At 43.3% G+C, this 27623-nt stretch overlaps 1 protein-coding gene across 2 annotated transcripts in view; it reads right to left on the bottom strand.

The window, feature by feature from the left end:
- AFG1L (AFG1 like ATPase) overlaps positions 1-27623 on the bottom strand; it is a 67276-nt gene that overhangs the window by 5243 nt on the left and 34410 nt on the right. For both annotated transcript variants that reach the window (XM_007668840.3, XM_007668841.3), the window contains 3 exons: positions 12214-12296; positions 6932-7002; positions 6575-6675 (listed from right to left, as the gene is read on the bottom strand). In XM_007668840.3, coding sequence (XP_007667030.1) covers positions 6575-6675; positions 6932-7002; positions 12214-12296 — 255 coding nt within the window. The remainder of the gene's footprint in view (positions 1-6574; positions 6676-6931; positions 7003-12213; positions 12297-27623) is intronic.

Genomic DNA, 27623 nt, shown 5'->3' with positions numbered 1-27623 from the left:
GGGTAGAGTCATGTTCCACGAATGAGGCTTTTAGAAAGATCTTCCATAGTGGAGGCATCCTCAAGTCTACCACTTGCCTCATGCAGGGTCTTCGGGGATTTATTTAACAGATGTTTCTGGGAGCTGAGTTGGGCAGACTGTGGGGAACCAACAGCCTCACTCTCCCACAGTCTGGAGAGACAGGGGTTAGAGAAAAACACAACAGTCTCTGCTGACTTTTGCACTCCCTTTATAAGCCAGTTGATTTTATTATATAATGAATGCAATGCCCTGTACTGAAAACAGACTTACAATTTTGAATTCAGAAAACCAGCCCTAAGAATAATTAAGGTGTTTATTTTGGAGGTGTTAAATGGCACTTCAGTTACTGTCACCCTTTATGGTATTTCATTCAAGACTCAAATAGTAGGGTCTAATGCCAATTCTTCTCATGAGAATGATGGCATTTCTCAGCCTGATGTTGGAGCAATGAAGAAGTTTAATAGTTTCTTATGTGGCTGGTTATCTGAAGTACATAATGGAACAGGTATAGTGAAAATCCTCATACTTGATAGTTCGTGCATAAGCCTCCTGTTTCTTCAACCCTTCTCGATTCCATTGAAAGCTGATGAAAACTTAGAAAGCTGGAAAAGTAGATTGAGTTTGCAAAGAGAAATTTACTATTGTTCACTCTGTGAGCACAAATGGGCTTGTTCACAGCTCAGTCTCCAGAGCAAACTTCCCAGAACAAAGAGCCCCCAGGTGCCACATTTGGAAGCCTGGGAGGGGAAGTGGAGCCACTGTAGATTTTTGTCCTTATCTGGGATGTCAGGAGTCAGGATTTTATCGGTGCGGCACTAACATGTGATGCATTAGCTCTGCCACGAGGCTGCCCCTTGCCCTGCCACAAGCGGTTAACTTTATTCTTCTTTGTTCCTCTGCCTGGTTAATGCATGCGTGGCTCCCATCAGCCCGACTCAAGGAGGACGGTGATTACCGTGAGCTCTCCGAAGAGCTCACCGTTCTACGGGCTACCCTTTTCCTGTTCCCATTAGAGATTCCTAGTTGTGATACACTGATAGCTCTTCATTTCACAAGAGTCTACAGCATCCTACTTGTTTACCCAGGAACGACCATTCCACATGTCTTAAGGAGAAGTAGCTTTTAATGGACAAAAAAATGCTTTCTATGAGTTGGAATGAAAGGTCTCTTTCAAAACAAAGTGAAAACAGGAAATTAATTGATGTCGAAACCTGGATTCACAAATGAAAAGACAGAATCAAAAGTATTGCTCAAGCTAAGGCATTATCAAAGCCGAGAGTGTCGCCAGTAGGTAACAGACAATTGCAGTTTACGGATGGCTGGGGGTCTGGGCAGTGTGGGGAAACCACACTCCCACCGCTGCTCAGGGCCCCCATCTCTCTAGGCCTCGGCCAGGGCCACCAGACAAACACTGACTGAAAAAATTATCTTGGGCCCTGAAGCAAGTTAGGACTGCATGCCTCAGAGTGCAAGGAATCAGCATTGCTAGAATGAGGATGAGGACAGGGTTAAAGATGAGGATGTCACTGTCTCCCAGGGACCTCAGGACCAAAAAACTATGTGAGGAAACCGATTCTCAGGACAGTGGTATGCATAGTGCCCCTTGCACGCCCTTGTTTCTGCCAGTCGTGTTCCTGCTGGGACATTACTAGATTGAGAGGAGACAAAGGGAAAGGGAGAGAAGAAGAAGACCTGGAGCCAAAAAGAGGCAGAATGATAAAATGAAGGGACAGGAAGAGGATTAAGAAAATGGAAGAGAAGAATAAAGAGAGGAACGAGATTACAGTAGTAGTAAAAGTAGTACTTATTAAGGACCTACTGTTGACAGAGCACTGTACTAAGTGCTCCAAGAGAACAGACGGGTGGGAACAAAAGAGGAGCATCAAGTGACAGAGGAAAAGGCACATTTACAGGAAACCCAGAAAGAAAATGAACCAGCCAAGAGAAAGGGAGAAAAAGTTCCTCCTCTCCAGAAGCTGGGTGAAGACGGCTTTCTCCAGGGATCCAATTAGCCACAGGGATTCAGAAGCCCGGAGGCTCTGGGGAGGATTCTCTATTATTTGGAACACCAAGAGAGGGCAGTATTTGCTAGGTGAAAACAGGAAGGAAGCCAAGGAGAAAGTCTGGAGGCAGGCAAAACAGATTTAGAGGTTTGTTAAAAAAAGAAACCAAGTCAGCTTTTGGACTCTTAGGTGCTTTTCTGGGGGGTTCCATATTTGGGGTCAGGGCTCATGAGTTCAAATCCCAGCTCTGCCACTTGTCAGCTGTGTGACTGTGGGCAAGTCACTTAACTTCTCTGTGCCTCAGTTCCCTCATCTGTAAAATGGGGATTAAGACTGTGAGCCCCACGTGGGACAACCTGATTCCCGTGTCTACCCCAGCGCTTAGAACAGTGCTTGGCACATAGTAAGCGCTTAACAAATACCAACATTATTATTATTATTAATGAACTTTTCCTTGGAACTAGATGGGCCAGTCGGGACACAACAACCTGGAGCAGGTTGGGCCAGGGATCAGGCAGTAAGACTAGGGACTACTTTCTATCCCTCTCCCACTCCCGTTTTTTCTCCTAGGAAACCATCCCAATGGGGAGGGGAGGGGTGATCCACCTCATCCTTCCCTTTAACTCTTCTTGTCGCTATCCACCTTGCACCTCTCCATCCCGAGCCTATCCAAATCTCTCTTGAACCTCATTACAATTTCAGCTTGGTCTTCTTTTTGTGGGAATTAATCCTATTTCAGCTTGTTATGCATAAAAATATTTCTTCTGCTTTGTTTTGAACCTGCCACTTTCCATCTCCAGTGGGGGTCCCTCATCCTGGTGATGAGGGTTTACTGAACTCCTGTCTCAGAAGCCTGTAACCTTGGCACCACTCTCCTACTACAACCCAACCCACACACTTCGCTCCTCTAATGCTTACCTCACTCACTGTGCCTTGAACTTATCCATCTTGTCTATCTCACCACCAACCCCTCACCCACGTCCTGCCTCTGGCCTGAAATGTCCTCCCTCCTCAAATCCAACAGACAATTACTCTCCCCCCATTCAAGGCCTTATTCAAGACATGGCTCCTCCAGGAGGCCTTCCCTAAGCCCTCCCCCCCCCCCACTCCCTTTTGCATCACCCTGACTTGCTCCCTTTGTTCTCCCCCCCCCCCCCCGCCCCCCACCGGCCTCACAGCACTTATCTACATATCTGTAATTTATTTATTTATACTAGTGTCTGTCACCCCACCAAGCCTATAAGCTTGTTGTGGGCAGGGAATGTGTCTGTCGATTGTGTTGTACTCTCCCAAGCACTTAGTACAGTGTACTGCACACAGTAAGTGCTCAATAAATATGCCTGAATGAGAGAATGAATGAATCCTTGACTCCTCTCTCATTCAACCCACATATTCAATCCTTCACTAAATCCTGTCAGTTCGACCTTCACAACTTCACTAAAATCCACCCTTTCCTGTCTATCCAAACTGCTACCACATTAATCCAATCACTTATCCTATCCCACCTTGATTACTCTATCAGCCTCCTCGCTGCCCTCCCAACTTCCTATCTCTCCCCACTGCAGTCCATACTTTGCTTTGCTGCCCAGATCCTTTTTCTACTCTTCCACACCATGTTTCCCCATTCCTCAAGAAACTCCAGTGGTTGCCCATCGACCTCCGCATCAAACAAAAACTCCTCTCCACTGGCTTCAAAGCCTTCAATCATCTTGCTGCCTCCTCCGTCACCTCGCTACTCTCCTATTACAACCCAGCCCACACCCTTTGCTCCTCTAACGCTAGTCTTCTCACTGTTCCTCGATCCCATTCATCTCACAACCGACCCCTCACTCATGTCCTGCCACTAGCCTGGAACACCCTCCTTCCTCAAATCCGACAATTACTTATTGCAGGCCCATCTCTTCCAGGAGCCCTTCCCTGACTAAGCCCCTGCCCTTTCCTCTTCTACCAATCCCTTCTGCATCGTCCTGACTTGCTCCCTTCATTCATCCCCTATCCCAGCCCCACAGCAGTTATGTACATATCTGTAATTTATTTATATTTATGTCTGTTTCCCCCACTAGACTTTAAGCTCATTGTGGGCAGGGTATGTGTCTGCTTACTGTTGTATTGTACTCTCAAGCACTTAGTACATTGCTCTGCACAAAGTAAACACTCAATAAATATGACTGAATGAATTACCCCCACCAAAGCTTTATTGAAGGCACATCTCCTCCAAGAGGCCTTCCCTGACTAAGCCCTCTTTTCCTTTCCTTCAACTCCCTTTTGCTTGCCCTGACTTGCTCCCTTCATTCATACCCCCTCCCAACCCCACAGAATTTATTTGCATATCTAATTTACTTATACTGATGTCTGTCTCCTCCTCTAGACTGTAAGCTCATTGTGGGCAGTGAATGTGTCTGTTATACTGTACTCTCCCAAGTGTTTAGTACAGTGTTATGCACACAGTAAGTGTTCAGTAAATATATTGAGTGCCTGACTCTCCACATCCTTTTCAACTTTTTGGTGTCCAGTCATGTCTTCTCTGAGCCTTCACCTTGCCAGACCAAAGACTCCTCATCTTTTCAGTCCATGTCCGAGAGAAGCTGTCCCATGTCCTAATTATGCTGGTCCCCTTTAGCTCTACTTTGCCCTGACTAAAATGCAGCAGCAGCAGAGCCAGCAGTACTGGAGTGATGGACAGATCAGGATTTTAAAAAGTGGCACAGCAATGTCTGTTTTATTTTTTTGTGTCCTTTCCAATGACACCCTCTGCTTGGTTGGCTCCTGTGTCCAGCGATTTCCTTCCTGAGTGGGGCCTGGCCTAAAGAGTTTTGATTATTTGTTCAGAGGCACATTATCATAACAAGAAGCAGCGTGACCTAGTGGACAGAGCAGGGGCCTGCGAGACGAAGGTCTGGGTTCTAATCCCAGCTCTGCCACTTGTCTGCTGTGTAACCTCTGTCAAGTTTTTTTACTCCTCAGGTCCTCAGTAACCTATCTGTAAAATGGGGATTAAGACTGGGAGCCCCATGTGGAACACTGACTGTGTTCAACCTGATTAGCTTTCTATCTACCCTAGCACTTAGTACAGTGGTGGCACGTAGTGCTTAATAAATACCATTTTAAAAAGTTCACCAGTCCCTTTCCCCTGCATTTTTCTTGGAATCTGCCCTAATCCACCCAGAGTCAGGCCACTGGGAGAGCTCAGCTGTGTCCACAAATGAGGAAAATTTACAGCTGCACCCCCTTGCTGGGTGATGACACCCCAAGGATCAGGTCAAGGGGGCCTGCAGCCACTCAGTTTCCTGGCTGTACCAGGTTCCCATCTGACCATGCACAGGCTTGTGGTCCCAGGCCCCATGACTCCCACAGCCAATGGAGTGCAGGCTCTCCTGACTGACTCCACACTGTTTCCCCTCTAGTAAATTACGTTCAGGTAAGTGTTCATTGATCCAAACTTTATTCTATATCAAGTGCTTAAGTAAGATTAACCTTAAGGTTCTATTTACCTGTGCTAAGTGCTGTGGCAGATACAAAATACTCAGATAGGGCCCACCCCGTCCCCACATGGGGCTCACATCTAAGAGGGAGGTACAACAGGGACTTTAGAAGCAGCAGCCGCAGCAACATCTCTCTGCTTCCTCAGAGAAAATGAGGTAGTTCACTACTGTGGCTCCAAAGTCCCTTGGGGGAGATAAGGAAGCTGGTGTGTCATCTTTAGCAGGTGCAAGGAGAGACTGCCTTTCTGTTCTCCAGAAGAGCCACTGGCCTGACTAAAGTCGCACCGTCCCCTGACCCCACCCTGCCCCCGGGGTCAGATCCCTGCTGAGGAAGTTGGGACTCCCACCAAGGGATGCAATCATGAGCATCGTAAGGTTTGCTTCTTGGGGAATTGTCAGCGCAATCTAGGGAAAGCCCTAGAGCCTTCAGGCTCCTATGTGGCTGTTTAGTCCCCTGCAGCAGTGTGGGCCCCCACGCAGCACCTCTAAGGCCCACCCCCCACCCACCCAGTGGACTGGAGGAGTTCATGCTCTGCCCAGAGCTTGGGACAATAGAAAGAGCTGAACAAATACAATTGTCATTATTATCCATTCTCTGCATGGCCAGATGGAAACACAAGGTGGATTTTCCCTGCCCTGGAGGAGTTTTTGCTTTCAGTTTTAGTGAATACTCCTTCCTGCTCTGGAGAAGCAGCTCACCTGGTCCCCTGCCACCCCACCACCCCCCAGTTTCCTGGCTCCCTAGCTCTCTGGCCTGCCTGCCTGGCCCCCCATTGCTTCCAGTGCAGATTGTGGTGGGACCATGTACCCAGGACTTAAACAAAACAGCATAAATAATTCTAGCAGCGTTTCCTCCAAATGTTTTCCGCCCTTAGCAGGTGAATCTTCACTCCAACCTCCAGAAAGCTCACGGTCTGTGGAGATGAGCCTCTCCTCTCTGGAGATTTTTGTGAATCCATCTGGGCTATTTCAGTCGCACTTTTCATTTGGACCCAGGTTGAGAGGAAATACCAAGGATGAAGACCCCCGAGAAAAGGCCAGTGAGTCTCCCCTGGACCGGGTACTCACTCTGTCGCAGAGCTCTTCAAATGTGCAGTCTGCCACAGTCCCACAAGCTCTATTCAGCCTCAGCTCTCTGCCGTGCACTTTCAGAATCCTTGGTCTGGTTACTATGGGAACATGAACAAAGACTCAATCTTGTCTGGATAATTACTATAAAATTCATCTCTTACAGATAGGAAATGCATAGCTTGATGAATAATAGCACATGATTCAACACATAAATTAGACAAAATGCTGATACAATGACTGCCACTTGAGTGTGGCATCAACCCATATACAGCAATGGAACTTATTAATTGGTCAGTGGAGATTGGCCATTGTGTTCTAAATGTATTCTCTTTCAAGAGAAATTAACTTACGTACAATCATTTTGTTTCTGAGCCAGCTCATCAAACAACTTATCCATGACAGCCTCCACATCAGCTTCACTTGTGCTACAGTGAAAAGAATAATAGAATATGAAATTAATAACACTTGAAGCCAACATCAAACAGCTGCCTGAGTCCGCTTAGCTTTTTGCCCATAAAAAGGGAGAACAGGATGTTATGCTCTAAATACAAACATTAGATTTAGAATACACTTAAAAGCAGAGAATATTAACTCTCAGGTAGATGATTCTGCCTTATTTGCATACACTGAAAGACTTCTGTGCTTCTGGCTGTTTCTAGTAATGAGGCAATACAGGCAGAGTAAATCCATTAATACCATGTGTACACAATGAGAAAAAAGGGCTCCTGGCTCCCTCTTGCATGCAAACTAAGAGCAAATAGACAAGGCAGTCAGGGATCCAGAGAAATGGCCTTTGAAATCTCCACTGAAAAGGTACAGAGTGAAATGAAATATTGAAGCTGCTTTTAGAAAAATTCAAGTCACCTGACTGGCCATGCTGATCAAACATTTCCAAAATTATATTATTAGCATGGAATATTGATCGGATTGATCTAAACATTATCAACATTATTGTTATTATGTTAATGATTATAATAATAATACTCTTTCAGAATGCTCAGAAGAGACAAATGAGAGGCCACATAGTTTCTCCCAGTTTTTCCTGGCTGAAAATCCAAGAAGACGACTTTCGGCTTACTGAAGTTTGAGTTAGTGCTCCTGGAAACTGACCCCTCACTAAAACCTTTATGCTCAAATTTGGAGGCCCTTTATGCTCAACTGATCTTAAGTGAATAAATGAGAGGCTGCTAACCCTTTTTCTCTCTCACTTTTTAAGGAGGAGAGGCTCGATTCTCTAGACTGCAAGCTTACTATGGGCAGGAAACCTGTCTACCAACTCCGTTATATGGTAAACTCCCAAGCACTTTGTACAGTGTTCTGCACCCAGTATGCACGCAATAAATACAACTGATTGATTCCCTCACACACGTGTGTATTCTATACCAAGGCCCCAAATCAACAGTGCGTTACATATGGAACTTTCAGATGATACCGCAACATCACTTCAAATTTGAACACATGGGCTTCCCAATGCGCTTTGTTTTTACACAGTAAATCTATTCTTGCAAGTTGTACACACCAATTCCACTTAACCCTAGGGCCCCTCCCAATATTGACTTTAATCATTTCCAGCTCCAGGTGGGAGTCTTCCAATCTCCTGAAACTAGAGTTCTACAAAGATGTACAAGATCATTCTCCCCTGCAGGGTTTCTACCACACTTGACCAATTCAAATCTTGAAAAAACAAACTCCTTTAAAATAAAAAAAGGAGTAAGGCTCTGAGAAAAGTTCAGCATATTTCATTTTCCTAATGATGATGGCTAGAAACAGTTTCTGAGAGAGTTATTCCTTAAAACATGCTTTGAAATGAATAGCTTTGTTTGCGTGAAAATGTAATTTGATTTAAAGAAAGCCCTGCAACAGTAATGATATTTAAGTGGAATAATGTTGAAATAAAGTGACAATGCAGACAGAGTGATTACAGAGTCTGCAAACAACTCTACAGGTATAGAGAAATCAAACAATACAGTACAAACGTTAATCACCAAGAGCAAGAGTCAAGTACGTGTTTTATGCTTAGGCAGATTTGCCCAGGTTCTTCTTAAGAATACGTTGGGAAATGACTTCACAAGAGAAAGGCCAATCCATTTGCTTTGGCAAAATTCCTGTGATTTTTAAGAAGCTTCATCTTATACTTTAGGAGGGTGATATTAATACTCAATTACATTTTTAAATCAGAGCTGTCTGATCTGTAACCTGTTTCTCTTGAAAGTTCTTAAGTTACAATTCTGCCCTTCTAAAATCCCACGACTTCCAAGGGACTTTCCCCAAGTTATTCTCCCGGTCACATCCTTCCAATAGCTGCCCTTAGACATAATGTGCTTACTGCTTTATTTATTCCATTGATTGATTCAATTCTTGCTTACTTTTATCGTTATGAGTTGTATCTGTGTTTTACCTCTTGTGCTTACTGTATATCTAAAATCTGTGTTTGCCAGTCTTCCCACATTGGTTCATTGAGGGCAGGAATTGTGTTTTGTTTTGCATGTACTCTTTGAAGTGTTTAATACAGGGATCTCCATTCAATCGATAATCACCAAATCAGTGACTGACTACACCTTTTATTGCATTCCTCCAAGTGATTGGAAAGGTACAAATGAAAAAAGAGACCTGGCTCCTGATCTCAGAGTTTACAGTCTATCAGGGAAGACTGACAGACATTCAAAAATAGTTAAAACTGGAAAAAGAAACATTACTACAGCTGCTGAAAGCAGAGGTATAGAAGGAAAACTCAATAAACAAATCACAGTATGGTACTATATGTCAAGATTCTGCAGTAATGCTAAAGCTAAGCCAATAAAAACAAGTGTCAAGGGCAGCTGTTAGGCAAGTATAATCTGGGAAGGTGAAGTTTAACTGGGGAAGGCTGCCTGAAGGAGGTGGAACCTGAGAAGATGCTCCTGAAGAAACAAGAAACTGGTCTTAAGGTTTCTTCTAGCTGACTTTGGACAAGTGGGTGATGGTTTCTGCTAGTTTTAAATAAGGAACCAAATAGTGTAACCTGCAATGGAAAGGCTCAACCTCTGCCCAAGTTAGACCTCTCCTCTCTTCTTGCAGCTCCTCCTCTAGCCTTTCTTTTCCCTTCTTCCTGTTCATTTCCTAATTTCTTTTTTCCCTCTGTGTTTATTGCTTCCTGTTTCCCACCAAGCCTTCTTTTCATTGTTTGTCTGAGTCATTTTCCTGCTGCTTGAGCTCTGTATATGCACCCTTAACAATTCTATCTCCTCTCCATACCAACCATCAGGAATGATACAGGACTAGATCTTCCCAGGGCCAGAGTTCCTCGAACACTCAGCTAGCTCCTGAGCTGGGCAGTCAATCAGTTCTCTCTACCCCACGCCCCAACTCTCCCCTCGTCCTTCCTTTTGTGATCATCCCTCTTTCCTCCTCCTACGTTCTCCTTTTGGATTCTCTTACTTTGTCTGCACAAATTGACTTCTTTCCCATTTGCCAGCCTCCTCCACTTTCTCTCAGGACTGGGCACTGCCTCTACATGGAAGGCCCTGAAACATCACTGCTTGGGCTCAGAAAGTCAACAATATAGACGGAAAAAGTAGGGATTCCAGCTAGCACGTTCCTAAACATTAGGGATTCTGGCTAGCATGTTCCTAAACATTAGGATGTACATAGAGGGTAACCATCACCGGTTCCTCCAAGTGTGCTGGCATTCCTGTCAGAGACAGAATTCCGCATTGATTGATCACCAGTTTGATCCAGGATTGGCATTCCTTATGCTGGAAAAGGTGAAATAATATTAGTATATATAAACATACACACAAACATACATATATATATATGTATATTGTACACTCATAACTAACATTCTAGATATATAATTATATATGTGTGTGTGTATACATAGTCATCCTTAGTTTTTAGTTTTTCAAGTTGATGCTCCTGCTGATGGAATCCTCTCCATGCTTGTGAGTGTAACTAAAGATATCAACGAGAGACTAACACTCCCTTAAAGACAGATCCTTGTTGCTCTTATGGGTTTCTTCTATACAGGGCCAGTCTACTGTTTTCCAGCCTACCTCTGGGAGTCCTGATCTTCATGAAGTCTCTGATGAAGGAAAGTGACCCCTCTCCTGATTGCTGCCCACCAGGCTGGTAAGTCTGCTGTGGGTCTCTGTCACTGTGTTGGAGACTGTGCTGCACTACCTCTAAATTGTTGGTTCTTCCTCCTGGATTTGTGTGCCCCTCTAGTTTCCCACTTAGGCGTCTCTTGGGGATCTTGCTGTCATCCATTCCTCTCACATGTTCCATCAAGTACAAGTGGTAATCCTTATGCCATGATATTTCTGGATCTGCCTCTTTCTCTGATCCTCATAACCACCACCTTGGTTCTCACTCTTGTCACTTCCCACCTGGATCACTGCATCAGTCTCTTCTCATTAGACTCCCTGCCTCTTTCCTCTCCAGGCTATTCTGTACACAGTTGTATGGATCCCTTCTAAAATTACAATTCTGCTATCAATTTCTCCCCATCTCAAACAGAAACTACTTACTGCCCATTAGATTCAAGACTCTCCACTAGATGTCTCCTTCTTACCTTTTCTCCCTCTCCCACCTCCACACTCTTTGGTCCCCCTCTCCGCCCACTGGCTAACCTTCTAACTGTACTTCACTCAACTTTCCTAACTTTGGTCCTGTGCTCACTCTCTTCCCCCGGCTTCAGACTCCCTCCTTCTTCCAATCTGCTAGTCTACTATGTACCCCACCTTCAAAGCCTTCCTGGAAAGCCACCTTCTCCAGGAAGCTTTCCTCAACTAATCCCACCTTGCCTAGTCATGTCATCCCATCAGTCGCCTTGAACACTCATGTATATAGTAGTTTATTCCATTTTTCTCACTTTTTGTTGTTACCAGTTGTATGTTTTTCCTCCTTTTCCCACTGTCCATTTACAAATTGTATCTGCCATTACTTTGTAAGCATTCTGAGGGTAGGGGCCATCATACACTTACTCTTTCTGTATGCTCCCCCGTGTCTAGTAGAGTGCTCTGTAGGGTAGGCACTCAGTTAACACAGATGAATGAATGGCTGATGAGACGTCCATGATCACAAGTTGTTCCCTCGTAAGAATGAGAGTACATCTATCTGGCATTTTCTACCCAGTTGCACTCATGAATACGTTCTATAACAGTTATTTCTCTTCAGAAGGAGAATGAATGCAGAAGTAAATTAAAAGCAGTAAATACAAACAGATCATCTGTCAAAATAAAACAACAGTCTTTTTTTTTTTTTTTGAAATGGCACATGGGAACATCCAACAGTAAATAAACCCTTGTCAGAGATTTTTGACAAATAATTAATTAGTTTAATTCAATAAGGATATTCTTATTACCACGATCTTTTACGAGAGGATATTCATTACTTTCTAGCCATCTGTCACTTCAGTTTGGCGAAACACCCCGCCCCCCCCCAAAACCTAATTAGGCACGATTCAAGCACGCACTTTAAATGGTAGGCAGGGGCTGAAAAAATGGTCTAAAGCAAATATCTGGGCAGTTTGCTATTCAAAATGGACAGAGTCCATGGAAAAGGAAAGTTGGAGTATTGTACTCACTGAATTTGCAGATCTTACTTATTTTCTTTGGATAAATGACGGAATGTGAAAGGAGAAAAGAGCCACTTACAGGTAGTACAGCTTTCCTGCTGCGGGAAGGATCCTCTTTCTGTAATCGATTCCAGAATCCAGTTGTACAGCCCTGCAGTACTCCTCCAGAAACAAAAATTGAAAATCCTTGAGTTAATTTTCAGTGCCAGATAGACTGACCTACCTATCATTCTTCCTTGTATTTATTTTGTGAGATTCACAGAATTTGGCCTTTCCTGATCAAGTAACCTCAGGGGGCTGTGCTTTTTATGAAAACATACAAACCAGAAACAGCAGTGCCTGGAACTTAGAGTGAATTCAATGCCAGATTGGAAAGATGGGTCCAGTACTCTGCACTTGGAACAGAATGGCTGCATTGTGGCCCCTGTTGGGATCCTTTGGTGACCTCTAATTTTACAGTTCTCCAGAGGGACTTAGGCAAACTAAGGCAGCTCAGGGGAGAGTCACTGACAGTTTCTAATACCTAGTCAACCTAGTCCTCTAGACTTTAAGCTCATCATGGGCAGGGAACATTTCTGCTAATTCTGTTGTACTGTGCTCTCCGATGTGCTTAGAACAGTGTTCTGCACATAGTAAGTGCTCAATAAATACAACTGATGATTGATTGGTAGTCTACACCCGAAATTGCACAGGGATCGAGGTGTAGCACGCCACCCACAAATGGCATTGCTGAGCAGCTCTGCCTCCACACTTGGATTAGGCAGATCCTTCCAAAGGCCCAGTGGGACAAATGGAGGCACTGAGCGTCAGATAGCCAAGGTCAGGAACTCTCACACAACTTCATCTAAGGGCCTCTTCACTATGGCAGAGGTCTTGAGAAGGTCCCGTTCCTCTACCTCTCCCCCCAGTCCCAAACCCCACTTTCGTGGCTCTATACAAGCTGGGTGATTAAAACATGTACCCTAATGGAACTGGGTGTACATTTTGGGAACCTAGTAAGTTTACTATTTGCCATTATTGAATTTATAAAATTTAGTATAAATTTTACGGCTGCCCCCAGCCAGTTGTGGAGGAAGAAGTTTCCAAATGCTTAGTACAGTGCTCTGCACACAGTAAGCGCTCAATAAATACAATTGAATGAATGAATGAATGCACTGCAGGACACGATCTGATTTGTCCCATGTCTTGATCTAGGTAGTTCTTCTATCATGAGGGTGTGTTCTTCTACCATGAGGGTGCTGTGATATTGCCAAAACTCAGGTTATGGGGAAAATAATGTTATAGTAACCATTGATTCCATGGGAATTAATGGGTTTGGGAATAGATGATGGGCATTTTTCAATACAAATCTTTATAATATGATATCCACCGTTAGCTGCATGCTTTACATCCTTGCCACTCATTACACTGTGTTCACTACTGTAAAATTGCAAAACCCCAAAAGTCCTGTGAAGAAGGCACAGGCTGGGAAGCCTAACAGCATCTCATTTTGACCAACACCACCTGCGTCCCACCGTTTCATTCTGCACCCATGTGCGGCTCGGATTCTACCAGAACAGACTCCGGTTGGGGAAAGAACATTCCCTAATTCTCTCAAGATGCCCTAGCCACATCAATGATGGAAACACATGTTCTAGCAGAGCTGGGTGAGCATTTCTAAAACCTAGAAAATTTCCATTTACCATAATTACATTTATAGAAGGTAGTATAAAAATGCTTTCCAATAATCTTCAGATTTCATCAAAAATATGGTCCAGAGAAGCTTCATGAGTTTTCCTTTCTTTCTCTGGGTAACTAAGTTCTCCATCACAGGAGTGATTAAACCCTAGAAAATTATTGCCTGCTCACATTCACTCATCACACCAACGAATGGCTAATCAGCAGTGAAAGAACTATAAACTGGAGGTTGGGATGGCCAGTACTTGGTCGCCAGGCCCGATACATACTGTGACTTATGTACCCCTGGCTGGCTGGGGGCTCTCTACTGCTTAGGGGTGAAAGTCAGCTTGACCCCCAACATCGGGAGTATAGGGCTTTGTGCCTTATCAATTCTCTAAACCCTGGAGATATTGGCAAGACCTGTGACCTTCTATGGCATCCGATTCAAATGCATAAAATTAATCAGCCACCCAAGGGAATTGATTTGGAACAGGTTTATGTATTTATGTATACAAAGGACAAATAAAATTAGCCAATCTGAAAATGCAATTAGGAAGCTTAAAGAGAGGGAGATAACGCACTCCTCTGAAGCAGAGACAGGAGCAAAATCTGACTTGGTAAGGGAAGACTGAAACTTTAAAGCCTAAGTCAGCCAACCTAGTGGTCAAGAAGCAAGTGGCTCGACAGGTGAACCAAAGCCTGGTGTGAAAAATTTTCATACCTCAAAAACCATTAGATATCTAACACATTAAAAAGCACATTTTACGGTTTAAAACTATTTTCCTTCTTCATGAATATTTTTTAAAGAGAGCTGAAGCTTCAATCTAGAAAGAAATCATCGATCCCATCCTCCTGTCACCCAGCAAGCAGGGTTTCACATCCCAATTTAAGTCCCCTAATGATCAACTACACCCCATTCTTCAAAAACAGCAGTGTGATGATCAATCAATCCACCAATCAATTGAATCAAGCACCCCAGGGCAAAGCACTGTACTAAGCCCTTGGAAGAATACAACAGAGAAGCAGTGTGGTCTAGTGTAAAGACCACAGACCTGGGAGTCAGAGGACCTGGGACCTAATCCTGGCCCCACCATCTGTCTGATGTGTAACCTTGGGTAAGTCACTTCACTTCTCTGTGGCTCAGTTACCTCATCTGTAAAGTGGGGATGAACACTGTGAGCCCCATATGGGACATGGGCTTTGTCCAACCTGATTAGCTTGTATCTACCCCAGCGCTTGTCCAAGGTCACACAGCAGACAAGTGGCAGTGGCAGGATTAGAATCCACGACCTTCTGACTCCCAGGCCCATGTTCTACCCACTACGCCATGCTGTTTCTCTGCACAATGTACAGTTCTTCTGCTTCTCTGCTGCCACCATATAGCGTGTCATCTCAAGGGGATCTTGGGTCAGTATACACCGTATCATGCACAAAGGGTGAGCCTTGAGGAAGTAGGATCTGGAGTCAAGAATCTTCCTCAGCCCTCACCACCCCCAAACATCATTTCAGTCACCTCTGACAACTGACGTGGCAAAGTCCTAAGTATAACTGGAAGTATGAACAAGGAGAGGTAACAAGATCCGATCAAGCAATCAATGGTGCCTAATGAGTGCAAAAGCAATGGGCTAAAAGAAGCAATACACATGTTGTCTACCCTCCAGGTGTTTCCATCTAAGGAAGTAGAACAAATATGTCAGGATGCAATAGCTGAATGAATAATTGAATATACATATAAATGCTCCCCATTCCTCAAGAGCTATATATCTCCAATGGTTGCCCATCCACCTTTGCATCAAACAGAAATTCTTTACAGTAGTCTTCAAAGAACTCAATCAGCTCACCCCTTCCTATCTTACCTCAATGATTTCCTACTACAACCCTGTCCACTCACCAACCTACTCACTGTACCTCAATTTTGTCTATCTCGACACAAAACCTTGCTCACATCTCTCCCTCCCATATGTATATGTATAAAGATGGAGGAATATATATATATACACACACACACACCACCACTCTCTCCATTTTCAAAACCCTCCTAAAATCCCATCTCCTCCAAGAGACCTTCCCCAACAAAGCCCTCACCCCTCTACTCCCCCTCCCTTCTGCATCACGTATGCACCTGGATCTGTACCCTTTAAGCATTTGATAATCACCCCATCCTCAGCCTCACAGCACTTATGTACACATCTGTAATTTACTTTGTCTGTCTCCCCTTCTAGGCTGAGAGTTCCTTGTGGACAGGGAACGTATCTGTCGACTCTGTTGCATCTTACTCTCAAGTGCTTAGTACAGTGCTTGGTACAGAGTAAGCGCTCAATAAATACTACTGATTGACAAGCATGAAATACACAAATACTAGGGGTGACTCTTGGGTTAATCCAAATGCAGGTTAGTGGGTTAACAAGGAAGGCTTCCTGGAGGAGGGGGAATATGTTAACACATCTACTGAAATTATAAAATATAGAGGTGAAATTCCGCAAAAATAAGTCTGTTTGACAAAATCTGGAATTCTGATGTCTGCAGAGGCACCAATGTATTTCCCATATCCTAGAAGACAGATGGAAATCTAGCAGTAATTCCCAACTCAGATCACCAATCCCCATAGCTGGAGATGGACAGCAGATCCCAGGCAGTTCTGCCACAGGTCAGCCAGTTATGCCCTTCCTGTGAGCAGAGGACTGCACTCAGCGCTTGGGAGAGTACAGTACAGCTGAGTTGGTAAACACATTCCCCGCCCAAAATAAGCTTCTCATTAAAAATTGGAGTGTCCTAACTGGCAGTCCCACATTCTTTCCACTAGACCATGCAACTTGAGCAAACTTGAGACTAGCAGCAGGACAGATGGGAGGAAGCAATGTCGACAGGAATAATTGGTGATAACCATCTAGCTGTGCAAGTCACATGAATGGCACCTTGTGAGGTCATTTCCCTTCCCAGGTTCAATCTGTTGTCATGCACTGGCTGCTGAGGTAAAGAACAAACAAGCAGCAAACCTGGAAGATGTGTTCCTGCTCCTCAAACAAGCTCTCTCACACACAGCTGTCTGCTGAGAGCCTCTGCTGCAGTCTTTCAAGCTGTCAGTCACTCAGGAGTCTTCCCACCCTGTGCCCTGGAGCACTCCCCAGAGGAGGACATGCAGGAAATAACTGCCAAAGGTTCAGAGGGAAAGACAGGGGCAATGGCCACATTTGCTCGCAGGGACAACCCCAATGGCAGCTTGGAAAGGCTCCACAGAATCGGCAGGGGTTTGAGTTGCATTTTTGATGCTATGCCATTGAGTTGGGTTGAAATCCACTCAGTTCAGGTCCGACCGTAGGGGATGATGTCTTGTGCTTGTTCTTGGCTGTGCAGGGGTTTGTCCAATAGGCAGGTGCTGGCCCACCTTCCAGGGGCCCCAGGCTCCTCCCTCCATGCCCACTGCACCTAGCTGCATTTTGGGAGCCAGCCAGAGGTCCCCGGATGGTAACAAGTAGGGAGATGAGAAATTCCAAAACCCAACTGTCAATCAAATGGATGGACAGCCCTGGGTTTTCTGAGAGAAGGATGGGAGGCTTCCCAAAGGGTCAGTACTGGGTGCCCTGTGACTACAACAATGCTGGATGTAGAGTTAACTTGACCAAAACAGCAGCGACCTACAAAGCCCATCACCATCTGTAAAACAGAGACCTAAGGGCAAGTCCTTTCCCCAGAGGAGACGCAGTGTGAGGATTTTAGACGTAACTGCAATTTTCTAATGTTTATATTATAATTCTCCACTATCATTCCCCTCCCTCTCCCCACACCACACACACACCCTTAGTTATTAAAGAATGCTAGCTGCATTGCATTAGACCATTAGTTGGCAAATCAAACTGCAGGAGTGACTTCATTCCCAATCGAGTAGTAGGGTAAACTCCCTAAATGAATTGTGGGCAGATGACCAAGTATCAGGATTAGCGAAACGAGAATTAAGGAATGCCTGTCAGTCATTGCATCCTCCTAGAAAAACGCTCTGCTTAGGAATTTTAACTAAACTGAATATGCCAGGGATTGAAGGGCGGGGGGTGGCGGGAGGGCAGAGAGAGGGAGGTGTAATGTCAGGAGGAATGGGGAAGGGGCATGGCTTGTTCCTAAGCACACATCACCCCACATATAGTAGTGGCCTGGTTTCTGGATCTCCTGAAAAGAGGCAGGTCCCATCCCCGCTTCAAGACATGCATGTACCAAATACCTGTTTCTCTAAACTCACTCAATATTTAACTAGTCCAGATAAAATGGGCAATATAAATATTAACAACTAATTGTCAACAGGTGACTATAAAAGATAATTTGCACCAAATAATTTTTTACTGCATTTCAATGTAGGTGAGTAAAATTGCACCTACTATATATAACAAAAGAAGAATTCTTGGACATTTTTCATCTGGAAAAACTTGGACCAACTATTGTTCTGTCTGCACTCAGTTTGTGTCTTCCTGCTCAGATGTTGTTGAAACAGCAGACTTCAAAGAAATAATGTCAATGAATCCTACCAGGCACTATACATGACCTCTAGGGTAATTAGCAATCATTCAAAAGCAACAAGACTAAAATGTTCTATTCTTTATTACTGTCAGCTCTTATCTTGATCAGCATTTTAATAAAGACGGTTCCTTTCTAAGACAGTTTCATGAATCAGTCATAATTACATTCTGACATGCAGTGAATAGTAAAGCAAAACTAAATATCACTTCATCAACCTTTCTAACCTTTCTGCAAGTATTAACTGTAAATAATTTTTACACAATCCTACAACAGAAAATCTGCATATTTCTTAGCTTTGTACATACTTTACCCCAATGAATTTCCTGTGACCTATACCTGAAAAACACAATCAGCCTTAATTATTCCATCTTGTGTGATGCTCAGGTGTTACCTCTCTGAGTTCAAATCAACTTCAAGTACAAAAGGCTACTTTATTCTACCTGACTGTGGAGTGGGAAAAACTAGTTAACTAACCAAAAACATTTCCAGGTCCTGTGGTTTGAACAGAGGTAGCATACCTGTTCTACTAAAAATAAAGAGAAAAACACAGAAACAAAAACCACTTGGGAGCAATGCAACACTTAGCCAAATAGATTCACTTATTGCTCATTTAAAAATGCTTCACTTATGACAAATGCAGTATCAAAATTATTAAAAATAGAATGTTAACCAGTCAGAGAAAATCCTAATCCTTAAGCACTTGAAAGAAAGAATTTTCAATATCATTTCTAAACCCAAGAAAAACTTTTTCAAGCCATTCATTAGAACTACAATATTGGAACCCATTCCGATATATAATTCTGATGCTGAGGATCACTGTATGTACTTAAAAAAAGGGGAAAAAAGAAACAATGTTAGAGATTACTGAATTTAAACTGATTGGGGCACTGCCACTAGAGTATATCATGCATTTTACAATCCTGAAATGGCTAATTTCAGCCTGTGTTTTCAGAAATGTAAATTACAGTAAGCAATATCAATTTTGAACGGCGGCATATGTTCCCAAGTCAATAACTGGAAATAGTTTGTATTTCAGCTGGCATTGTTCCAGATCTTTCAGATATAAAAGGCAAAATGTGATTCTTCCCCAAGAAGAGCTTTCCTCTTTCAAGGGAGGGTAAAGAATAAGTGGCCAGTTCTGGGCACTTCACTGGCCTCTCGATTCCCTGTCCCATCTGCTCTCTCAAACGAGACCACTAGAATCCAAGCTAGGAAGCCATTGTGTGGCACTTTGATCGGGCTCAGTACCATCTGGAAAGAGAAAATAGTGTAAAACTCAGCCAGGACACACTCTCATTTAACTTTTTCCAATTAATTTTGTTTATATTTTTAAATATCCCAGTTCCTGGCAGAGGCCCTCCCCCAAATGAAAAAAGATGGGAGGCAAAATGAACTTGCCTGGTCACATTTATTTTCATATTGTCTTCAAATGTACGAATTTACTGATCTGGAACACCCGACACAATTTAAGGTTTAAATGTTCTATTTCTCTTCCTTTCCTAAGCATTACTCTTTGCTTGAGGGAAGACTTGCAGGCCGGGGGGGGGGGGTGGGGTGAGGGGGGGGTCAGACAAAGGAGAGGTGGTGGGGGATGAGGTTGAAAAAAGTGTTGATTTAAGAAAATAGATTTCCCAGAATTAAAAAAAATGTGATTAAGATCTAAACAAAGGCTAGAGATGGCTTACTCTTCGCTCTGATGAGGTCCACTCCCTCATTACCAACAACTGAAAACTTCTGATGCATTCGGTTTCAAGAGACCCCCAAAGTCCCTGCTGTAAAGCTAAAGCAGAGTGGGGGGTGGGTCCATTCACTAGGGCTGTAGCCCAACCATTATGGAAGAAGTATAAAACGCTGCCTTTATGCCGCCAGGCCACAATGACTCTTCCAACATCAAAGCATTTTCACCACTAGGGTTTTTTCTTCCAAATTTATTCAAGCTAAGGGCAGAGAGACAACAATTCATACACGCTAATTACGCCTAATTATCTATTCCTTTTCTGACCAACTTCGGCCAGTGTTATTTGCTGTCTGGTTTTCTCACAACCTCCCCTTGCCCTGTCCGTCCAGCTCAACAGTAAAGTCTTTGAAGAAAACAGTTGTGGCTTCTCGGAATTTTCACAATACAGAGTTCAAGCAAATGCAATAATTATGCTATTAGTTTTGACACATTTATGCGTTAAATATGAAGACCTCTTGGTTAATTTGGCAAATTCTTCAGTCCTCTTCATGGCTAGAATCACTGCTAACACCCTCTCTTATAGCTGCTTCTCCTCCTGATTTCTTTTCATGATCTAAATGAAATGTTTATTGGATTAAAGTTCTTCTCTGCAGACCTTCACGGTGGCCCGTGACAAAGAGCTTAAAGGCTTTATTAATTGGCTTGGGCTTTTGGGGAGGGGGAAGAGAGGACCTTATTTCACATTACATCACAAGAAAAGAAAACTGACACGTGTAATTCAACTCATTTAGCCCACTGCTCAAAGAACTGACCATTACATATCTACAATATATTTTCATTAGACCTTTTTATCCTGTAACATACTTGCTTGGAACTAAACTGAAGGAATTAAAACACAAAAAGATCTTAAGACTCGTATAGTAGGCATTTTACTTGTTAGTAATCTAACTGCATTTAAACAGAATATAAGGGATTTTTATTCTATGTTATACATTTCCTTGGGAGAAGTGTTCTTTGGCTAAAAGTTGATTTATTTTTCTCAATTCACAATGGGAAGATTAATTAAACAATCAGAAATAGCCCACATACCCAAGATTTGTGTGTTAAAAGATGCACATCTATTTTCCCATACATTCTGCTTCCCAGAAAATACTTGGGAAGTCTACTATAATACATGCCAAAGGCATTTTTGATTCCATATTCATCATATGCTTCTCTACACTGTCTGCATGTAGGTGTCTATTAAGTGCAAAGATTCATTAGCTAACAAAGCCATTCAAATGAAGTTTTATATACTATAGCCAATAATATTTTTGAGGTATTTACAACAAATATGCAGACAACAATCAAGGGCGCTTTTAAATATGCCATTAACTCATTCACCAAATTTAACAATAGCATTTATAACTTTAGAAGTAGAAAAGCAACGCAGAGCTGTTTATCAAGCCAAACAATTACTCTGTGTTATATACTACAAGCTTACCAAAAAATAAATGATTGCTGCCCCAACTTGAAAAAAAGGCTTTTAACTTCTCTAGAGTTTGCCTGGCTACCTGCTAAAGCTTTATCTTTTGCTTCTCTTTAAGAGCAAAAGACAACGGACAGAAAAGACACCATACTGGCCGAGGATTAATTCCAGCTATTTCCACTCAGGTGGCCAGTGCAGGCCAGGGAGGCTGACACTGACCTCGAACGCTGGCGGTGATTATTTGCTCTACTGAAAGCTTCGGGGCTATCGGAGCATCGTAATGATCGAGCTGACAAATCAATTTCGCCAGTGAAATGAAAATCTGGGAGGGGGAAAATAGCAAATTATCAGCTTAACATCCAGCCAATGGATCCCAATGCAGGTGGCTGGACAAAGGGGGGGCATTCAGCCCCTGTCGCTGAGGGGCCGCAGCAGCTCTCCCTTGGGGCTGACCCAGGGCTCTCCAGGGGGATCATTCTCAACTTGCCACTTTCAAGCAGAGGGGGCTCCTTTGGAGGGGGAAAAAAACCCATGAGAATAAAAGGGGGAGAAGTGTTTTCGACAAGCAGAAATTGAGGACACAAAAGGACGATGGGAAGAAATAAAGTCATTCCAGAAACAAGGAACTGTTGAGCAGAAAAAGGCAGCCAACATGAAGCCAAGGCTGATTTTTGGTTTTTAAATTCAAAAAATGATTAACAGGGAGACAGAGAACTGGGGATTTATGCCACAAAGGGGACAAATAAAATTGGCTTGACTGAAATCTCACTTCCAGTCACAAGTGCTAGCATGTCTTTTTCCCCCAACTATTTCTCATCCAACTCACAGAGCCAGAAGAAAGAGCACAGTTTAACAACATCAGCTACAATGGCATCTAGTTTTATAACCATAATTTCAGATCACTACCAAGAAACAAATGCATTTTTCAAAATCCTTATAGAGATTCTTTGGTCCTGGCTACAAAAGAAACAAACAGCAAACTTAAGAGAAAGCCCATTTTGGGGAGAAATGCTGAACCAAATATTTCAAACAGCATCCTGCTCATTATTACAAAGGAGTCTAAGACTACAGGGGGAGAAAATAGTTTTGGATTTTCCTCTGTGTAAAGCCATACTGGTCAAGGTTAACAAGTTACCTCCATAAAAAATGAGATTAGTGTGAAAGGTTTTTATTTTTTACTGCAAAGTTTGACTAGAATCAGTCACCTTCAAAGCTTCCTATGGACCAATGCTGAATGGCTCAAAAACAGCTAAATACTCATCTGCACAAATGTGATGGCTCAAAGCTACTTCAACCCATATGACTTGGTACAAACACAAGCAGCACATTTTACAGGCTGCAGAAACAAGCAGTATCAGTATCAAAAGCAGTGGCATTATCGACTACATTTACCGGGTGCCTGCTTTGTGCACAGGCATAAGGAAGATATGGCATATAAGGAAGATATGAAAGAGGCAAAGGATGGTGAGCCCCGCCTGCCTTTCAGGAGTTGACAATCTAACAGAGAGATACAAAATAGTTTGAGAGAGGACAGATTGGAATGATAAGTTTGAATAAATTTTAAAAAATCAGTTAACTTAAAAGACAAACACAAATGCTGAGGTGGCTAATGGGGTGTCCCGGCTGTTACTACTGTTACTAGAAAGTGAGGGGGTTAATCAGGGAATGGCTTCTCATCAGGGCTTTAAAAGAGTGGGGAGGGGAGCAGAGTTACAGTGGAAGGGTACTCCAAGCCCACAGAAGTAATCATTAATAATAATAACTGTGCTATTTGTTAGGCACTATGTGCCTTCAGACCTCTGAGCTTGTTGTGGGCAGGGAATGTGTCTGTTTTTTGTTGTACTCTCCCAAGCACTTTGGACAGTGCTTGGCACCCAGTAAGCACTCAATAAATACAATGAATGAATTAATGTGCCAGGCACTGTACTAAGCGCTGGGGTGGATACAAGCAAATAGGGTTGGACACAGTCCCTGTCCCTCAAGGGGCTCACAATCTTAATCCCCATTTTACAGATGAAGTAACTAAGGCACAGACTTGACTTGCTCAAGGTCACAGAGAGGACACGTAGCAGACCTGAGAGTAGAAACCAGGACCTTTTGACTACCAGGTCTATGCTCTCTCCCCTAGGCCTGTCTGCTTCAAAGGGAAAGGCTTGACCAGTTGGTCAGTGGCCAGGGAGTTGAGAGTCATAAGGAGGGAGGGTCAGTTAGGAGTTCCTCCTCAGATTGGGTGAGCATACAACCAGTACATTCTGGCTAATTTAACTTCCAAAAGCCTGCCAACACTACATGCTATTTATCTGCACCTATAGACTTATTTAGGCCTTTTTATTGATTCATTTGTGCCAATTATTTACATTTTTTTCTTATTCGATTTAGGAATACTCAACTGTTGCCTAACATCTCCCCTGTTAGACTGCCATCCCTCAATGACAGGGATCATGTCTTATATACCCGGCAACCCTACAATCCAAGAGTGGGGTTCTTGAGTTTAAGTACTTAGTAGGGTGCTCGGCACAGAGTAAGTGCTCAATAAATACAATTGATTGGTTGACTGAGTGACTGCCGACCCCATGGTAAGGTAAACTCATGCTGTGGTACTCACCTATTCCAATGCCACACCTCGCGCCCGTGTACAACTGTCTCTTCCAACACCGCAATGTTCCGTACCCAGACAGGCTCATGTGGCCAGAAGAACATCCCCGACTCCCCTGATGATGTTCTCGCCAAAATTATAGCACAGAACTGAGTGTACTTTACATGCAATAAATCCTGTGTACACTGACCTCGACAGCCCAGTTGAAATTGGCAGTGTTTAGAAAGAATTCTCTCTTGTCAGAAAGCACTTCTTGGTTCCCTCCTATATATGGAAATCCAATTTAATGTTTGTTCTACAAGCAGATTCTGTGCTGCCATACATACAAAGCAAAATTACATTAAAAGCACTTCTGAATTTTCAAAGACACTTGCATAACATCACCATTCCTAGGGCAAATGCTCACCCTGAGAGGGATATGTTTCTACAGAACCTGAAGCACTTGATAACTCTACCTGAACCCATCCTCTCAGTACTCTGAGACTCCTCTCTCCCATCACATGAAGAGCCCTTGAAATCCCTCCTCTCCATGAAGCCCCACTAACCAACCCATTCTGATATGTAGCCATGAAGCCTATTTGCCCAAAAGCTTATATGGAAATAGAAGTGATCAATTTAATGTGCGAACTGGTTCACTGTTGGCCGGTGGATGCAAGTCTGAGGGGTTGTATAGGTTTGTTCACAGACATGTCACCTGTTCTAAATTTGGATTGGAAGCACCTTAAGGGGAGGGGCCGTGTGTAACCAACTTTGTCTGACCTATGCTATACTTGATGTGAGCAGTTCCTGAATGTTTCTGATGCTGATGATTCTCATTCTGTAATAGAAGGGTATCAAGGAAAGAAGGTTCAATTCCCTTTGGGCTCTCCTATTTCAGTGGCAATGTAAGTCAGGGCAGTAGGGCCTTAAATGTCCAGAGTACAGCACATACATATTCTTCAAGGGTAAAATTTGTAAAGCAGCAGCGGCCAAGGCGATTAGTGTAACAATCACATATACCACTTTGGTGATACACGCTGATTGTTTTAAATCCTGCTTTATGAGGGAAGGCATTTCCCTACGAGCAGGTCTTTATTTCCACTTTTTCTCTCCTGGAGAAGCGGTGGTTTTTAACTTAGGAAAAACTATTCCACTTGGGAAAAACTATTCAAATGTCCCAATTCCCTAAATTTAGTCTCAAAGAAACCAATGTGACTAAGAGAATTCTAATGCTGCCTTTTTTGATGGTATTTTTCCTAACACCCCCTCCAAAACAAAGAACCTAGCAGTGGCCCCTTTATTCTCCATTTGCATGGGCTCTCAAATCCAGTGAAGATGTAAAAGTCTGAAATTTGATTCTGTCTCAAGATACAGTCAAGCCAATGGAATGAAGATATAGTCTAGGCAGGCATTTCTCAGATAGGGGGAGGACCTGAGCAGTTCCAAGGGGGTGGTCACCCAATTGGAAAGGATCAGAATCCTTGGAGGTCTCTGTGTGTTTACTTGGGACTCTCAGTCCCAACCGCTCACAACTGTGCTTAAGCATCACATACTGCAGCAACTCCAAACCACCCTTACCACCTATGTATTTTAGCCCTACCCTGAGCACTTGTGTATAAACACATAATTTTGTTTGCATATTCAATAAGTTGTTTGGCTATTTCATCCTGACTTATCTGTACAACTTCCTGTTATATCCTTGTTCTTCCTTCTGCTTCCAGTATCTGTAAAATAATTTATGCGCTTAGTACAGTGCCTGGCACCTGGTAAGCACTTTACAAATACAACAATAATTACTATCATCATCATTATTACTTTGAAATCATTTATTACTTTGAAATCATTGGGCAAAATTTGGGTTGGGGACAGTTACCACAGAGCCTGATGCATGTGCTATTCCCACACACCCCAAGACTTTGGAAACTCCCTGTCTCCCTGCTGTAGACCTCAGGTCTCCCCAGACCTGCTTGCAGTCTCCACCCCGTAGACCTTGGGTCTCCCCACACTCCCACACTTGCTTGCAGTCTCCACCTTGTAGACCTTGGGTCTCTCCAAACCTGCTTGCAGTCTCTACCCTGTATACCTTGGGTCTCCCCAAGCTTGTTTGCTGTCTCTCCACCTCTACCGCCCGAAAACTTTGCGTCTCCCAGGCCTGCAGTGGGGGTGCTCCCACAGAGCACCTCTCTGAGCTGACACCAAGACAAATAGTCAACCCATTACAGCTGGCTCTGAGTTGAGAACCTGGGAGCAGCTGGGCTGGTCAGAAAGGCTGGGGATTGTGAGAAGAGAAACATAGTTGGGCTAGGGGGGAATTAGTGTGCTGAACATTGGCTGCTTGACTCGCCATCCTAGCCAAGATGTCTTAAGCTGAATTGGGACCGTGAGACCAGGCTAGGAGGCTTCCCTAGACCTGAGTCAGAACAGAAACCTAGAGGAAAGGCAGAGCGGCTCACATCTTTCACCTTCTGACCTCTTGGGAAAGTCACTACTAACTTTTGATCATTATAGGGGATGCTTATTTAGTTGCCAGGTTATTCCCACCCATTGCCTCTGCTTTCCCCTAGAGCTTTTTGTCTTCTGGCTATTTCACTATTCATTAATGGGAAAAATGTTATATTCAAATGAGTCCAGTTTGCTACTTGTGAGTAGTACTAACGAAAGGAAGTTAAACTATTTGCTCAAAATAAAATTTGGGTCTGTGGATTCTATTTGTCCATGTTATCCCTGGCCCTTCTGACCGTGGATAATGGAAAAATGGCTGAAATGGATTCTTTATGTCACAATAAGAAATGGGCCATATTTGATAATTATGTGCTGGAGAAACAAATTCTGACTCCCCAGTACCCCATGAAAAGCTGCCGAATCTCTCACTCCAATTGGATGCTCTGCATTCTGGGATCCTTCTGTCTCTTTTTGTATTTTGTACACTTTAATGCCTTCTAAGTCAGGCTTTTTGTGTCCTTTCCCTGAATATATTTTTTAATCTGCATATTGGGTTGCTTTGTATTTCTACTTTGGATAAAACCTTTGCAAATCCATCTTCTGCTAAAAGGAAAAGTAGCCGAGAACATAAAGCGCTCAAGTGACTGCAGGCTTTTTTTTAATGGCATTTCTTAAGCACTTTTTATATGCCAGGCACTGTACTAAGCGCTGAGGTAGATACGACCTAATCAGGTTGGACACAGTCCAAGTACCACATGGGGCTCACAGTATTAATCCCCATTTTACAGTTGAGGTAACAGAAGCTCAGAAAAATTTAGTGACTTGCACAAGGTCACAGAGCAGACAAGTGGCAGAGCCAGAATTAGAACTCAAGTCCTCTGACTCCCAAGTCTGTGCTCTAGCCACACTCATACTGCCATCAACCTCTTTGGGAAAATACCTACCACTCCACCCCCACCATTTCCACTGAGGCCTCAGAGAAATTAAAACAAATCTGGTAGTGTGAGTACCGAAAATAGATGTTTAGGCTCTCCTAGTTTAGCTGGAAAACTAATATTGGCATCTTCTGAGCAATCAAAATGCAATTTAAGAGAAACTAAAAAACTCTCCCTACAGAAAGTGTCCAGTTACCAGATCTTGCCCATTCTCTGCAGAGACAAG

Source organism: Ornithorhynchus anatinus, chromosome 19 (genome assembly GCF_004115215.2).
Source record: "Ornithorhynchus anatinus isolate Pmale09 chromosome 19, mOrnAna1.pri.v4, whole genome shotgun sequence".
Taxonomy (NCBI): domain Eukaryota; kingdom Metazoa; phylum Chordata; class Mammalia; order Monotremata; family Ornithorhynchidae; genus Ornithorhynchus; species Ornithorhynchus anatinus.
This window is presented reverse-complemented; position numbering and strand designations above follow the sequence as displayed.